Genomic DNA, 17116 nt, shown 5'->3' with positions numbered 1-17116 from the left:
TAAAAAGAATAGACACTCGAACGGACGGTGAAAGAGTTCAAATGGAATTTACTAGAGGTTCTGGCAAAATTTATTATATTTAAAAATGTTTGATTTGAATTTGAATTTGTATTATTATTTTTAATTGGTTTGAGTGAATGATTCAATAACTCACTCATAATACTTCACCTGTTTCATTACTGGATGAATTGCTGTTTTTGAACGAATCTCTTGAATGAACGATTTAATGACAAATACATTTTTAACAGTCACTTGTCGACACCTAGTGGCGTTGCAATGTAATTGATTCAATCGCTATAGATATTAATATTCTGGTGTGATTTTGTCAAAGGTTGAATAGACACAACCCCCAGCGAAATGTTAAAGGCTCACAGCCATAATTATATTTGCACTAACGACCATCTATTTCTTATCATAATTTCAACATATTTTTAGCCCTTTGATTTATTTGTATATATTGACTTAGCCAATAGGCCTATACAATATCTCAGTGCAAATCCATCTGAGTAATCAATGTTATAGGTGGCATCACATTGCATAAACAACACACAGTCATTTGTCGCAAGTCAACGTACAAACTAACAGCACATTTCATACAGCGGAGGGATGCTTTTCATTGAGTTGGAGCGTCCAAGCATGTAATTTGTTGCAGCTGAATGTTGTTCTCCATTAGAATGCTTTGCCATCAATAATTTGGTTTTTTGTTGTTGTTGTACAGCTATTACACGATCCATTTGTCTAATTTAGTGTTGCCTCTTTGACTCTTTGTCTGGAAATACCATTCTTTATTCTGATCCTCTCATGTAGTAAAGTGAATGATTTAGGGCGGATGGAAGTTCTAAACATAACAACAGCTTTTCTCACTTATGAATACTTCAAGTCTTTCCTCATATCTAATCACAATGCATAATACAGAAACCACCACAATCCAGGTATGTAATAAACACTCTGGTTACCATCGATTTTGTAGCGAAATATGGTGTTCTTTAAGACTACATTTGTATCCACTTCTTTTGTTTTTAATAAAGGGGAATTCCATATTTTTCGAACCTCAGAGCCCTTGTGAAGTGGAATAGTGGAATTCCCCCTGCATGCATCTGTTATTGGGATGGGATAATTGCAGTTTCTATATTATGTAGCTATGTAATGATGATGTTAACTTCTTCTTAACATCTGACTCCCACTGAATTGTCAATATCAGTTCCCAAGTATTGCTTGCATGTCTGATATAATATGAGATCCCAGAGGACATTAAAAAAGTCTTTAGTCACTTCCTTTCTTCACAAAAACTCATCATAATGATACTCAAAGGAGACACCCTCCTGCATTTGACTCCATGTCAAGAATAGAGTGAAGTTCATGTTAGGCTATAAGGAGTATTTCCTCCACTTCTTGTTGTGTTGTTAATCTTGTCATGGCTATATGTTGACATAAATTCTTACAACAGCAAGGTCATGATTTCGATACCCGAGACCTATATGATGAAAAAAGCCACTGCCAAATGCAAATCAACTAATCGACTACATATGTTCGACTAAACGGCTTATGTTTAATATTTAATATTCCTGTATTTTTGCATCTCTGTAACCAATACATTATTACAACAAGACAGTAATATCATTCAGCTGATAAAAAATATATTTTATTAGGATTTATCAAGCGTTTTGGTAGCCCAAAATTGATTATTTGTATGTTATTGTAATGTTATTATAATGTTTTCTAATCTTAATGCAGTTATAACGTGTCCAAACCGACATGACACGTGACAAACGGTACACTATATTTACAAAAGTATTGGGACACCCCTCCAAATCATTGAATTCAGGTGCTCCAATCACTTCCATGGCCACATATGTATAAAATGAAGCCCCTAGGCATGCAGACGCTTCTACAAACATTTGTGAAAGAATGGGTCGGTCTCAGGAGCTCAGTGAATTCAAGTGTGGTACCGTGATAGGCTGCCACCTGTGCAAAAAGTCAATTTGTGAAATTTCCTCACTACTAAATATTCCACGGTCAACTGTTAGTGGTATTATTACAAAGTGGAAGTAGTTGGGAACAACAGCAAAGCCACGAAGTGGTAGGCCATGTAAAATCACAGAGCGGGGTCAGCACATGCTGAGGCGCACAGTGCGCAGAAGTCGCCAACTTTCTGCAGAGTCAATAGCTACAGACCTCCAAACTTTGTGGCCTACAGATTAGCTCAAGAACAGTGTGTAGAGAACTTCATGGAATGGGTTTCCATAGCCAAGCAGCTGCATCCAAGCCTTACATCACCAAGTGCAATGCAAAGTGTTGGATGCAGTGGTGTAAAGCACGCCACCACTGGACTCTAGACTCTGCATTGAGCCAAGTTTGGTGGAGGGGGATTATGGTGTGGGGTTGTTTTTCAGGGGTTAGGCTTGGCCCCTTAGTTCCAGTGAAAGGAACTTTTAATGCTTCAGGATACCAATACATTTTGTAGAAACAGTTTGGGGATGGCCTCTTCCTGTTCCAACATGACTGCGCACCAGTGCATAAAGCAAGGTCAATAAAGACACAAGTTTGCTGTGGAGGAACTTGACTGGCCTGCTCAGAGTCCTGACCTCAACCCAATAGAACACCTTTGGGATGAATTATAGCGGAAACTGCGAGCCAGGCCTTCTTGTCCAACATCAGTGCCTGACCTCACAAATGCGCTTCTAGAAGAATGGTCAAAAATTCCCATAAACACATTCCTAAACTTTGTGGAAAGCCTTCCCAGAAGAGTTGAAGCTGTTATAGCAGCAAAGGATGGACTAACTCCATATTAATACCTACGGATTAAGAATGTAATGTCATTAAAGGATTAGTTCACTTTCAAATAAACTTTTGCTTATAATTTACTCACCCCCTTGTCATCCAAGATATCCATGTCTTTCTGTCTTCAGTCGAAAAGAAATGAAGATTTTTGATGAAAAGATTTCAGGATATTTCTCCATAAAATGGAAGTCAATAGACCCCAAACGGTTCAAGGTCCAAATGAGAAGTTCAGTACAGCTTCAAAAGGGCTTTAAACCACATCAAACGGTACCAGACGATCAATAAGGGTCTTATCTAGCAAAACGATCGTTCATTTTTTTTTAAATTAATAAAGTTTAAGTTTTATAAGCACAAATGTTCGCCTTGCTCTGTTCAGTGATGCGCGTTCGTGACGTCACGTAAAACGCAAATACGTTGAAAAGGTCACGCTAGACGCAGGCGGAAGTACTGAGTCAGTGTTTATAAATGAGCGGAAGGAGGACCGTATCCACATATTCAAACGTCTTTGCGCCTGCATCTAGCGTGACCTTTTCAACGTAATTGTGTTTTACGTGACGTCACGAGCGCGCATCACTGAACAGAGCAAGGCGAACATTTGTGCTTATAAAACTTAAACTTTATTTATTTATTTTTAAAAAAAATGACCGATCGTTTCGCTAGATAAGACCCTTATTGATCGTCTGGTACCGTTTGATGTGGTTTAAAGCCCTTTTGAAGCTGTACTGAACCTCTCATTTGGACCTTGAACCGTTTGGGGTCTATTGACTTCCATGAGAAATATCCTGAAATCTTTTCATCAAAAATCTTCATTTCTTTTCGACTGAAGACAGAAAGACATGGATATCTTGGATGACAAGGGGGTGAGTAAATTATAAGCAAAAGTTTATTTGAAAGTGAACTAATCCTTTAAAGTTCATGTGCATGTGCATCTTCTCTATCCTTCCAGAGTTTGTGTCATAATATGCAACAGCGACCTGCGGCTGACAGCTCAGTGATTATCTCAAGTTATTTGAGTATTTTGAATACCATTTTTTGTGTAACTTTAGTGGCAAATAATAATTTACCTCAGATCTTGAAAATAACTTAAAGGAACAAGAATAATTGCAAGTGTGATGCTGTTTTTTTTATTGTTTTTTTTACAACAGTTCAATAAACAGGACATTAATAGGCCTATTAAGCAATTTTTGTCACAATGTTGTCAGGTGTCTATTTTTGCTCTGTCACAATAATAGTTCCAAGCGAAGTCAAACAGAAAACTATGGAAGCTTGTTTCCGTAAGAGATAATTGCGACTTTTTATCTCGCAGATCTGACTTTTCAACAGTCTCACAGCAATACGTAACTATTTTAAGTTTTGTTGAATTTGTGGCTAATTTGTATGAATTCATGCGTTTTAGCACAATCTGATTAAACCCGGGTAGGTTTAGGGCTGGGATTAGGGGTGGTCCTTCATAATGAGATTTGTTTGAAAATCTTAAATTTGTACAAATTTTACGAATTCATACGGAATCGCCACATTGTACGTTTTTCTGTGAGATCAGGTTGGACTTTATCTCTTACAATTGCGAGTTTACATATTTTGATCATTGACTCATAATTGCAAGAAAAAAAATCTGAATTGCGAGAAATAAACTCATAATTCCGAGGAAAAAAGGCAGAACTGTGGCATATAAACTTGGCAATTGTGAGAAATAAAGGCTTGAATGAGTGCACTCAATAACGTCCACTATGTTTTCGGACACTGCTGCAAAAGGCTTTCCCATCAAATAGTGCCCTATTTGATGGTATAGGGGGCGATTTCGGATTCAACCTATGTAAGTCAGAATTGCGAGATGTAAACATGCAATTGCAAGAAAAAAAAGTCAGAATTATGAGCTTATCCCCCAGTTTCACAGACAAGGCTTAAGCTAGTCCTAGACTAAAATGCATTTTTGAGTTGTGTTAACTGAAAGAAACTTACACTGATGTATCTTAAAATATGTCAGTGCCATTGTTTTGTCTTAAGATACACACCAGTAATGTTTTTTTTTAGGGCACATTTATAAAAGTTACTTAAATATACTAATTGAACTAATGCCTAATCCTAGTTTAGCCTAAGCCCTGTTTGTGAAACCGGGCCTATATCTCACAATTCTGACTTTTTTTTTCTTGCAATTGCATGTTTACATCTCGCAAATTCTGACTTACATAGGTTGAATCCGACATCGCCAAATCGTCAAATAGGGCACTATTTGAGGGGACAGCCATTTGTATCAGTGTCCGAAACCATAGTGGACGTTATTGAGTGCACTCATTCAATCCCACATTGCTCTGCAATAACGAGTGTACAGCCGATGTACACACAACGGCTGTCCGACTTCACGCACTCGTTTTTCATTCACTCCTTCAAGTGAACTGTATTAGTGGACTAACGTAGGGATTAGTGAATGAGGGTTTAGGGGGCGATTTCGGATTCAGCCATAATTTGCAATTGCCAGTTATAAAGTCCAATTCTCAGGAAACACCTCTGACTTTATAACTGGCAAACACACAATTTTCAAGTTTATAAAAGTCAGAATCACCTTTTTTATTTTTTATTCAGTGGTGGAAACAAGCTTCCACAGAAAATGACTGTGCATCTCTGCAAAAACACAAATTAATAATCAATCATTTGAACCAATCGGTTGAATGAATGATTCAGTGATTCACTTATAATGACAGTCCCTTGTTGTGACAGCACGACACTCGGCCAATCAAATTCAAAGTTTTTTCCCAGAGTCATCAGAGCTCAGATTGAACATAGTAGAATAAGGAATCTGTAAAACTGGTTAATCATTACTTTCTGGGTCACTGCCCTAAGTTTAATAGAGTTGATTTCAAAACAAGTGAAGGGGTTGAATTCTCGGAAAGTAGTGGTCATAATGTGAAAACATTTTATCATGATTTCAGTGCGTCAGAAATGTCACTTACTTTAAGGATGTGGAAAGAAAGACAATATTTGTAAACAATTTGTGCTTTCTGTGACTTCCCACTTTGAGTCAGTGTTTGGACAATAACCCATCTTGATATACACTGTTGTTTTTTGTGATTAAGTATGTATATCCTATTTGATATGAGTCAGATTTTTATTCCCCTTATGAAAGATTGTTATGTTTCTCACACGCAAATCCACTGTGCATCGAGCATGTGATTTGATTTATGTTTCATTTTTATCCCTCAGGTGGAAATGTCATGTTTTGAAAGCTCTGATAGATTGAAGAAGGACTGCGACATTTCTGAGATTAAAACCATCTTTGTGTCACATATCAAATTTCATTATGAAAATCCCCCTCTGGAAACACGACTGGGAATCCTATGGAAAGTTTAATCAGTTTTCTATGTACACAATCCTGTAAATAATCTTAAAAGGACCACTCTTGGATGTCAAACTGGATTTATAATGCTTGGAAAAGAAACTGTCCTGTCCTGCCCTGACCATCCAGGAATGCCTCTGAGCCCTCTAGGCAGACTGGAAATGAAACAATGGCACCATTATATCATATCCGTTTAATTTAGTTAAGAGGGACATGATGGTAAACCAGGACAGGTGGTTTTAATAGTAACATGCCCACGGGATTTTTGTGGACTGAAGACAAGAGATGGAAGGAACAGGGAATATGCAAGACATGAATTCAGGGAGTATGCTAGCATTTCTGTGGCTCACACACACACACACACTTTCATCCGAACATCTCTTACCGTTCAAAATACTTAATCAACTTAAACACACTCTCGACCCTTGAGCAAGTAGGCAGATGTCTAACAACAAAAATCACACAGAAACACCCCAGCTACTATCAAAAATAGCCAAGCAACCACCTAGGAATCACCCAGAACACCCTAGCAACCATCCAAAATAACCTAGCAACCACCTTGGAATCACCTAGAACACCCAAGCTACCATTCAAAATAGCCTGGCAACCACTTAGAGGGCACACCCAGAATGCTGTAGAAAACATCCAAAATAGCCCAGAACACCCGAGCTACTATCCGAAACACCCTAGCAACTATCAAAAATAGCCTAGCAACCACATACAAATCACCCAGAAACCCTAGCAACCAGTTAAAACACCTTACCAACCACCTATGAATCACCTAGAACACCCAAGATACCTTTCAAATGAGCCTGGCAACCACTTAGAAAGCACACTCAGAATGCTGTAGAAAAATAGCCCAGAACACCCCAAGATGCCATTCAAAATAGCATAGCATTAGCAACCACATAAAAATCTCCCAAAGTTAAAACACTTTTGCAACCACCTAGGAATCACCCAGAACATCCAATCTACCTTTCAAAATATCCTGGCAACCGCTTAGAAATCACATCCAGAACGCAATAGAAACCATCCAAAATAGCCTAGCAAACACCTAGGAGTCAACCAAAACACCCTAACAACCATCCAAAATAGCCAAGGAATCACCCAGAACATCCAAGCTACCATTTAAAATAGCCTGGCAACCACTTAGAAATCACACCCAGAACACCCTAGAAACCATCCAAAATACCCTAGCAACCACCTAAAAATCACCAATAACACCCTACCAACTATCTAAAATAGCTTAGCAACAACCTAATCACACAGAACACCATGGCAACCACTCAGCACACCCTAGCCACCATCCAAAATACCCTAGCAACCACCTAAGAATAACCCAGAACACCCAAGCTACCATTCAAAATAGCTTGGCAACCACATATGAATCCCCCAGAACACCCTAACAACCATCCAAATACCCTAGTAACCACCTAGGGATCACCCAGAACACCCTAGCAACCATTTATAATAGGCAAAAAAAATCACCCAGAACACCATAGAAACCAAGCAACCACATAAGAATAATCCAGAACACCCAAGCGACCATTTAAAATAGCCTGCCAACTACTTAGAAATAACACCCAAAAAGCATAGCAACCACTTAAGAATCACCCAAAACTGATCATCAAAACATGACGTGACAGCCATATTGGATACAGAAATTAGTTAATTCACAACCTTCCTTACAAACAAGTGCGTGTTTTGTTTTTTAGTTCCGTTTTTTAGCTACTATAATAATTGATTTTCCTATGAAGACTGGACACATTGGGTTGGTCAGAATGGATAGGCATAACATAAATGCTTATTGCACATATCTTCTGATGATTTTATAATAATAAATATATTACAACATGCAGTCAATAATACTACTGTAATGAGACGTGACAATGTCACGTGACAACGAGACTCGTACCCGAAGACTCGATAGATGAACTAATTATTTCTGTTTCTGCATCCAACCTGTGGGGACTTGAACGAACGACTCGAAACCGAAGACTCGAGAGATTAACTAATCTTTTCTGTTTTCTGTGACTGCATTGCCTATGGGGCTGGGACTTGATGAACAAAGACTCGAGAGGTGAGCTAATCAATTCTGTTTCCGGCCTGCACACATTGCAAGCTGTCATGGCCCAGATCAGACATGATGACGGAACTAACGGCTCGAACCCAAAGACACGAGAGCTGAACTAATCTTTCCAGGGAACAGACGTGATTAAATGTGAAGTGACAAAAGAAAGAACGATTTGGATTTTGGATCGGGAGGTGAGGTGAACTAATGCTGCGTTCCAGGCAGGTTGAAGTCACGACTTCAAACCAAGACTCACGACTTTGAAGCGTTCCTTTTATTTATTATTTATAAGTTATTTATTCATAAACACCGCATCTGTAGGGGCTGCCAATGTTGTTTCGCGGGCTATGTGACGTCAGAGCGCGTAACTGGGAGTACATCGATCTAGTACGAGTTCACGGGTGGGAAGTCACGGGTTCGACTGCCGTTCCAATGCACTTTCACGGGTAGAAGGTTGGAAAAACAAGGGTTACGGGTTGCCTGGAACGCATAACAGACTGCATACATAGCCTGCAAGACCCAGCTAAGCAATTAATGAATAATTTCTTTCTCAAAGTTTGGCCATGGCTGCATCAGTTTATAGTTTATTTTTTATAGTTTTATTTTTTTTCACCCGAGACTCTTCGAGCGTTTCCACCAGCGCTGCCTCCACACAATCCTCAACATTTGTTGGAGTGACTTTGTCGCCAACACTGAAGTCCTCGAGTCAGCGGAGGTCATTAGCATCGAGGCCATGGTCCTCAAGATACAACTCCTCTGGGCAGGGCACGTCTCTAGGATGGAGAACCACCGCCTACCAAAGATCGTGCTGTACGGGGAGTTGTCCTCTGGTTACCGCAACATTGAGGCACCACGAAAGCGGTACAAAGACTCCCTTAAGAAGTCCCTCACTGCTTGCTGCATCGATCACCGTCAGTGGGCAACACAAGCAGCTGATCGCGACTCCTGGAGGCGTACAGTCCATCAGGCCACCTCCCTCTTTGAAGATACCCATAGGGCCACTATAGAGGACAAAAGGAAAAGAAGGAAAAACCGTGTCCCCTCAGTACCCATCCTGGACCAGACCTTGACCTGCAGGCCTCGTCAGCCACCAGTGTGCCTGTAGAAGACGTGGATGTCCTTCCTAAATCTTCGTTCGCCAAGCCATGATATGATTTCATGTAGTCACCCACAGCCTAACCACAAGGTCTCCACTTCACGATAATGGTAACCTCAAAAATTGACATTAAACAAACTCTTTTAAATGTCAAATATAACTGAACATCAAACCTTAACTGGTGTTTCCCTTTACTAAAAAACACATTAAACAGCACTTACATTTACTCTCCTGATCCATCCCTATGCAAAGCATGCTGGGAACTAGAAATCCACTGCCCAGTTTCAGTCAATGCAACAGAAATGGATCATGTAGTCCCGACACAAATGGTTTGTGTTAACTTGACATTTTACAAATTTAATTTAATTTAAAGCTGCACTGTGTAACTTTTTTAGTTTATTCTTAGCTAAAAACACTTAGCTCTTTCAAAAATATATGTGCTCATTAATGTATATTTACTTCTTTCAAGTTATAAAGTATTCTCGTAAGTTTATAATATGCCATTGAAAATACATACGGGTAATGGGTTCGAATGCGGGTCGCCATGTTGCCCCTCCATCTTGAAAGTACATCAGCCAAAGAGGGACATACCTGTGAATTCAAGCTTCGCCTTTCGCGTTTTAACACTCGATGGCACCGTTGTCGAATGTGGACGAGGTCGAACTGGAAGCCATGTTAATCTTGGACTAAATCGGCCACCGTAGGAGTTAAAACGAAATCGGAATTGAGAGGAAGAGAAACTAATATTCACTGGATGGTCATATACCTTTTAACCGCTAGATGGGGGAAAATATCACACATTGTAGCTTTAACGTAATTCAATTGAATGTAAATGACAATTAAGTAAAAAAACTAAAGATTTGTGTTGTTTCAACTTATTTTATTTAAACCGAGCAGAGCTAGAATCATTTTTTTCAGTGTCTTTTTTTTAATAAAGGCTAGTAATTAATTGAAATGTCTATTTAAATCTCTGAAACCTCAAATAAACATTATGTGGTTGAATAGTGATATATGAATAGTGATGAAAAGCACTGAGCGCGTCATCTCTGGCTCAGTGCCAGCCAAAGCGAGGAAGCACGTTTGAATTTAATGACTTTCTCAGGCCACATGTAAAATTAGATTAATTATTTAAAAGATTCTAAAAATTAATACGTATGGATGGCAGTTAGTGACAGTAACAGTTCAGTGTATTCCCCTCACACTGAAATGGACGTTTACAGAGCAGAAGTCACCTTTCTTTAATTCCTTTCTTTAAGTCCAAAGGGAGAGATGGACTTTTGTCTTTATTATTATTATTATTTTGGGCTGTATTATTTGGTTACTGTGTTATCTCTGGTTCAAAAGGTAGAAAAAAATAAAACTTTAAAATCTAAAGAGTGTTCGTGTGATTTTATACATTGTTGTGAAATTAATGAATTCATAATAACCATGATAATCGTGAAGACTATAATCATAATAACTGTAATTCTCAGACTATAATCATCCCAACAAAATCTATAATCGTTGCATCCCTAAGTGACAGTAGCCTAATATTTGTGCTGCTGTTTTTAAACCCTTATATGCATACCTCGGGTCTTTAGCGACCCGGGACATCATTCACTACCCTCCCCCTCATTAGTTTTTTTAAGTTAGACATCAACCTTCTTAGTATTCCTCAATTAATCCATTTTAAACAATATAACAAGAAAAAAATAATACTAGTTTTTTGTCAAAATTGTATAGGGTCGCTGTGGCGAGGTTGACAAGCGAGAGACATGGGAGGAGCGAGCGAGATCGGTGCGCGTGATTGAGAATGAGCGTCACCTGTGAAGCACACCGGTCTGGACCTCTCCCGGCCTGGACCTCTCTCGTCCTTCACTGGTGTCGCTCCGTGCTCCCTCATGAGAGGACTCGAGAACAGTGTGCCTCGCAGGTGAACTGCAGGTGAATATTCCACCAAATATTGATTTTGAAGAGAATATGCGCGAGATCGCGAATATGAGACAGATGCTGAATGTACTGGGAAATGAGCTCTGACGAGGACAGTGATGATGGTATAAAACATCTGCTCAAACTGAAACCTTACAAGCTCCAAAAGGTACCAAAATCAGTTTTATTTTATTCTTTTGTAATTGTTACTCTAATATCAGGAGTTGTATATATTATCCATACTATCCATGTTCCATCGCTAAAGACCCGAATATGTAAGAATGTTTGGCGAAACAGTCATGCATTTAAGGGTTGATGTTAATTAAACAAAAAAGGACGAAGACAAAAATCACTCACTGCTCTTGACTGAGTAACTTTTGTAACTTTGTAACTAATAAGGATGAATCTATGTTTAATTTATACAGTGAAGACTATGTAGTGTTTACATTTGAATATTTTATTCAACATCTCTACCTGAAAACTACTGTTTTAATTTATATTAGTTAGGCTAGCAGTTTTAGCTGTGGTATCGAAACTGGAATAGAGAATTGTGAATTTTCTGTTTTCAGTTTAATGGCTGGAAAAAATACTTAAATTTGTTTAAATATTTATTTAAAACACACCGGCCATTGGTAGGGGTGACAAAAAGTTCATTTTAGGCCCTGCCTGCACACTCACATGAAATAGCTTAATTCTGCATTGACAAACATTTTGAACACCTCTGCCCTATGAACCTCCTCAACATCCCAGTAACTAACTATGAACATAGGAACAACTCCTCATGTAATCAGTTTGAGTGCTTCACAATCATCTCATGAATTATTCGTCTTTCTAAAAACATAATGTTTTGAGGACATGAATCGCTGCCTTAATCAGTGTCTATCATTTCAAGCTTTTCAACCTCCACTGGTTTCCCTCATCAGGGGCAATAAAAGCAATCAGCAATCAAAACAATTGTGAGTTAATCAGGCAGACACATTATCATCCCTGTTGGCATAATCATAACGGTTATTTGAAGGACAGCTACGCTGTCATGAGGAAAGTCATGCAAAAATGCATTGGATGATTGATGCATGATTAATCTAAAAAAATCAGTTAAAAAACTCTCACGTCATCTTTTAAACATTTTGCATTTATTGTCTTTTTTTGACAGTTTAATGATCCATTTCTCTCAGGCTCTTTATGGCTGTAAGGAAGTAACGCTCAGGCTCTGCTGGGGTTTTGTGCAAAACATTTCAACAACAAACAATTTTTTGCAAAATCAACTGAATCAAATATTCTGTACTGGCCAATTTTCTTTTCTTTGAAGTAGATGGCAAGAACAGAGCCTGTTATATATAAAGAACATTAACAGTGTTTGTGACATTTTCCAATAAATATATTTTGAATTACAGTATGGAAAAAATATATTAAAACGGGGGAAACAAATAAAGAAATAAAAAAGGAACATTGACGCAGAATAAGAAAAATAATACAAATAGACAAATGCATGAGTGTAAAGTCAAGTCTTCAGTCCATGTGTGCAAAACCGTGTCTATAGAGGGCGCTCTTGCAGGTTGTGAGGCAAATCACCTGTCTTTGAGTCTTCTTGAGGGTTTAAATCCATTTGATTCCTCTGGGTTCATCTGTTTGTGCAGTTAGATTTCACTGATGGCAATTTCAGCTTCACATTTCATCCATTTCAATGAGCTTCTGGTCACTGCAAGATAAAATATTGATTGAACACATGACCATAACATACAATACAATTCTCTAGATGAAGTGCTTTTTTTGTTTTGTTTTTAAATATATGCCTACTTAAATTTTAGACAGGATTGTCACTTTGTTTTCATTCTGCCAACAAATAGTTTTAAATGAAGCCAATACAATTAACTTTTGCACATCTCAGAATAGCAGAGATTCATTTTCAAATGAATCTGATTTTCAAACATATCTGTTGAATGAATAATTCAATGGGTGCGTGCGTCTCAATCAGCTCCCGAGCTTGTGAATCAGTATATTGTGTACATGAGTCCAGGCACCCTGGTTCACTACACAATGGAACATGTATTACTCAATTTCCGGTGACACGACTATGTACAATCTATATCTTTTTAATATAATTTTGTATGCTGATTAAAGGGTTAGTTCACTCAAAAATGACAATTCTGTCATTAATTACTCACCCTCATGCCCTTCCAAACCCATAAGACATTCGTTCATCTTTGAAACACAAATTAAGATCTTTTAATGAAATCTGAGAGATTTCTGTCCCTCCATTGACAGGTATGCAACTACCACTTTGACGCTTCAAAAAGTTCATAAAGAGGTCGTAAAACTAATCCATAAGAATTGGTTTAGTTCAAATTTTCTGAAAAGACTTGATCGCTTTATATGATGAACAGGTTTAATTTAGGTTGTATTGACATGTATACATTGATCAGTATAAACAGAAGCTTAACCGAACATGCGTAACACAAGAATGAATCTCATTGGTTCTAGATGAAACTCGAACATGCTGCGTAACATGAGAATAAATCTCATTGGTTCTCGCGGAAGCGCAAACATTCTGCGTTACACAAGAATGAACCTCATTGGTTCTTGCGGAAGCTCAAACGTGCTGCGTAACATGAGAATGAATCTCATTGGTTCTTGCGGAAGCTCAAAAGTGCTGCGTAACATGAGAATGAATCTCATTGGTTCTTGCGGAAGCTCAAACGAGCTGCGTAACACAAGAATTAACCTCATTGGTTCTTGCGGAAGCTCAGACATGCTGCATAACACGAGAATTAACCTCATTGGTTCTTGCGGAAGCTAAAACGTGCTGCATACCACGAGAATGAACCTCATTGGTTCTTGTAGAAGCTCAAACGTGCTGCATACCACGAGAATGAACCTCATTGGTTCTTGCGGAAGCTCAAACGTGCTGCGTAACACAAGAATTAACCTCATTGGTTCCCCGCGGAAGCTCAGACATGCTGCATAACACGAGAATTAACCTCATTGGTTCTTGCGGAAGCTCAGACGTGCTGCGTAACACGAGAGTGAACCTCATTGGTTCTTGCGGAAGCTCAAATGTGCTGCATAACACGAGAATTAACCTCATTGGTTCTTGCGGAAGCTCAGACGTGCTGCATAACACGAGAATGAACCTCATTGGTTCTTGCGGAAGCTAAAACGTGCTACATAACACGAGAATGAACCTCATTGGTTCTTGTAGAAGCTCAAACGTGCTGCGCAACATGCGAATGAATCTCATTGGTTCTTGCGGAAGCTAAAACGTGCTACATAACACGAGAATGAACCTCATTGGTTCTTGTAGAAGCTCAAACGTCCTGCGTAACATGAGAATTAATCTCATTGGTTCTAGATGAAGCTAAAACGTGCTGTGTAGCATGAGAATGAATCTCATTGGTTCTAGATGAAGCTCAAACGTGCTGCATAACACGAGAATCAACCTCATTGGTTCTTGTAGAAGCTCAAACGTCCTGCGTAACATGAGAATTAATGTCATTGGTTCTAGATGAAGCTAAAACGTGCTGTGTAGCATGAGAATGAATCTCATTGGTTCTTGCGGAAGCTCAAACGTGCGACATAACACGAGAATTAACCTCATTGGTTCTTGCGGAAGCTCAAACGTGCTGCGTAACACATGATAATGAACCTCACTGGTTCTTGCGGAAGCTCAAACGTGCTGCGTAACATGAGAATGAATCTCATTGGTTCTAGATGAAGCTCAAATGTGCTGCGTAACATGAGAATGAATCTCATTGGTTCTAGATGAAGCTCAAACGTGCTGCGTAACATGAGAATGAACCTCATTTGCTCTGGCGGAAGCTCAAACGTGCTGTGTAACATGAGAATGACTCTCATTGGTTCTAGATGAAGCTCAAACGAGCTGCGTAACACGAGAATGAATCTCATTGGTTCATGCTGAAGCTCAAACGTGCTGCGTAACACACAAGAATGAACCTCATTGGTTCTGGTGAATCTAGTGTAGTTTCATTGTTCACCTACATTCCTGGCTGTGGTAGGAACAAGCCAAGAGTGAGGAGTCGGGGTGGTGGAGGGATGCTGAAACTTGTCGGAAATTAGCACAGCATTATAATATACTTTATTATTATGAAAATACCAGAGAAGGCTTGAAGAACTCAAATACACCATATATGGTCGCAGTCGTGTTTAGTGTCTTCATGTTTAATGAAAGCGTTTCTCTCATATTTTTATTCAGCTCAGCTACATAGATCTAGCTTGAGCTTCACATTAGGGATTTCCTGAAAATGAAACGTCAATATATTACTTCTCTCTGAGGCGTATGTGGCGTTTCTGCTCGAGGGCGCCCTCTGGCCTCCAGTATGAATGAAACATGAGTGTGTTCAGTGCTCAGCACTGCTCACTCCATCATATTTTGGGTAAAACATAATACTTCTCTAAATAAATGTATATGACAATCCATATGTTTTTCTCCAGTGTACAGGAGTTTTTTTCCCCCTCAGTGGATACATAAAATTTCATATTAAAAACATAGACTCATTCTTGATTTTTCATACCTCCTGACAAAAATTAAGAAATTGATATCACAGATTTTAATAATAATAATAATAATAATAATAATATATTTTTTAATAAATCCTTAGACATCTCATACGTTTTCTGTAAAATATACATTATTATTATTATTATTATTATTATTATTATTATATTGTCATATTTATTCTTAAATACTCAGCTTTTTATTTTTAATAGTGAAAATGTTATTGTAATAGTAATATTTCTTATTTTCTTAAATATTATTATATATATTATTAGCAATATATTAGTTATAATATATAAGCACAAAATGTGTGTGTGTGTGTGTTATATATATATACACACACACACACACACACACACACACACACACACACACACACACACACACACACACACACACACACACACACACACACACACACACACACACACACACACACACACACACACACACACACACACACACACACACACACTTTTCATTTGTAAAAAAATAATAATCACATTTTAAATCACAATTTTAACCAGAATAATCACAATTAGATATTTTCCCCAAATCGTGCAGCCCTAATATATAGGCTTCCTCTCATGCTGATAGGATAGATGTGGTAATTGTTGATGACGAGTTGATTGGATTGATTATTTGAACGTGCTCCTCCCGAACTTTGGTAATGAAACATAATTTCACAAGTTCACACAAACAAATAAGTCAGATAGAATAAACGGTATGCATATTTGGTGTGCTGTCCGAGGAGAGGGCTCCGAGCTCGGTATTTGGCCCGAACCCAGAGAACTCCCCCCAAAAGATTGCAAACTAACGTGGGACAGCAGCCAGAAAATGATGGTGATACCCCCCCAAAAGTTGCAGAGCACGAAGCTGATGGTGTGCCAATCGAAGGGAGATGGTTAGTCACTGGATCGGGAGGGCTTCTTTCGTCGTCGTCCGAGATTTGGATGGTCGGGGCATCAGAAGGGTGAGCCTCGCTGGTAGTCAGTTGGGGATCATTTTCTCATGGGCGAGCTCCTTTGGGAGTAGAGGAGGTGCACTGCTGCAGCAGTGGAAACAACTTGCGTTTCCAACTTGCTTTCCAACTATCTTATGAGCTAGCTGTACGGAGAATTGGGCTCCTGCAGGAGTGGAAGAGATAACACTGATGTGGCAGTGGAGCGAGTTTGGACGGAGTAAGAGACCTCCTGTGGGAATAGAGTTGATGATATTGCTGTGGCAGTGAAGATGAGCCATTTTCAACGGCTCCTGCGGGAGCGGAAGAGATGACACTGCAGCGGCAGTGGAGCGAGTTTGGACGGAGTAACGGAGTTCCTGTGGGAGTGAAGTTGATGACACTGCTGCGGCAGTGGAGATGAGCCATTTTCAGTTTGCTTTCCAACTATCAGGTGAGCCGGTTGGACGTAGAAC

At 38.9% G+C, this 17116-nt stretch overlaps 1 protein-coding gene and 1 long non-coding RNA gene across 3 annotated transcripts in view; one reads left to right on the top strand and one right to left on the bottom strand.

Annotated features, from left to right (window-relative positions):
* LOC307133013 overlaps nt 1–17116 on the top strand; it is a 57607-nt gene that overhangs the window by 35630 nt on the left and 4861 nt on the right. The gene's annotated exons all lie outside the window — the stretch shown is intronic.
* Nucleotides 12300–17116, bottom strand: part of kansl3 (KAT8 regulatory NSL complex subunit 3) — a 49376-nt gene continuing 44559 nt past the window's right edge. Inside the window, exon 22 of one of the 2 annotated variants that reach the window (XM_079827734.1) lies at nt 12300–12886. In XM_079827734.1, the coding sequence (XP_079683860.1) occupies nt 12884–12886 (3 nt within the window). In that variant the 3' untranslated portion in view covers nt 12300–12883. The remainder of the gene's footprint in view (nt 12887–17116) is intronic. The other variant, XM_079827735.1, reaches the window with a different exon arrangement.

This window comes from Gobio gobio (genome assembly GCF_949357685.1).
Source record: "Gobio gobio genome assembly, chromosome: 10".
NCBI lineage: Eukaryota > Metazoa > Chordata > Actinopteri > Cypriniformes > Gobionidae > Gobio > Gobio gobio.
Note: the sequence above shows the minus strand (reverse complement) of the source record. Positions and strands in the feature narration are given on the sequence as shown.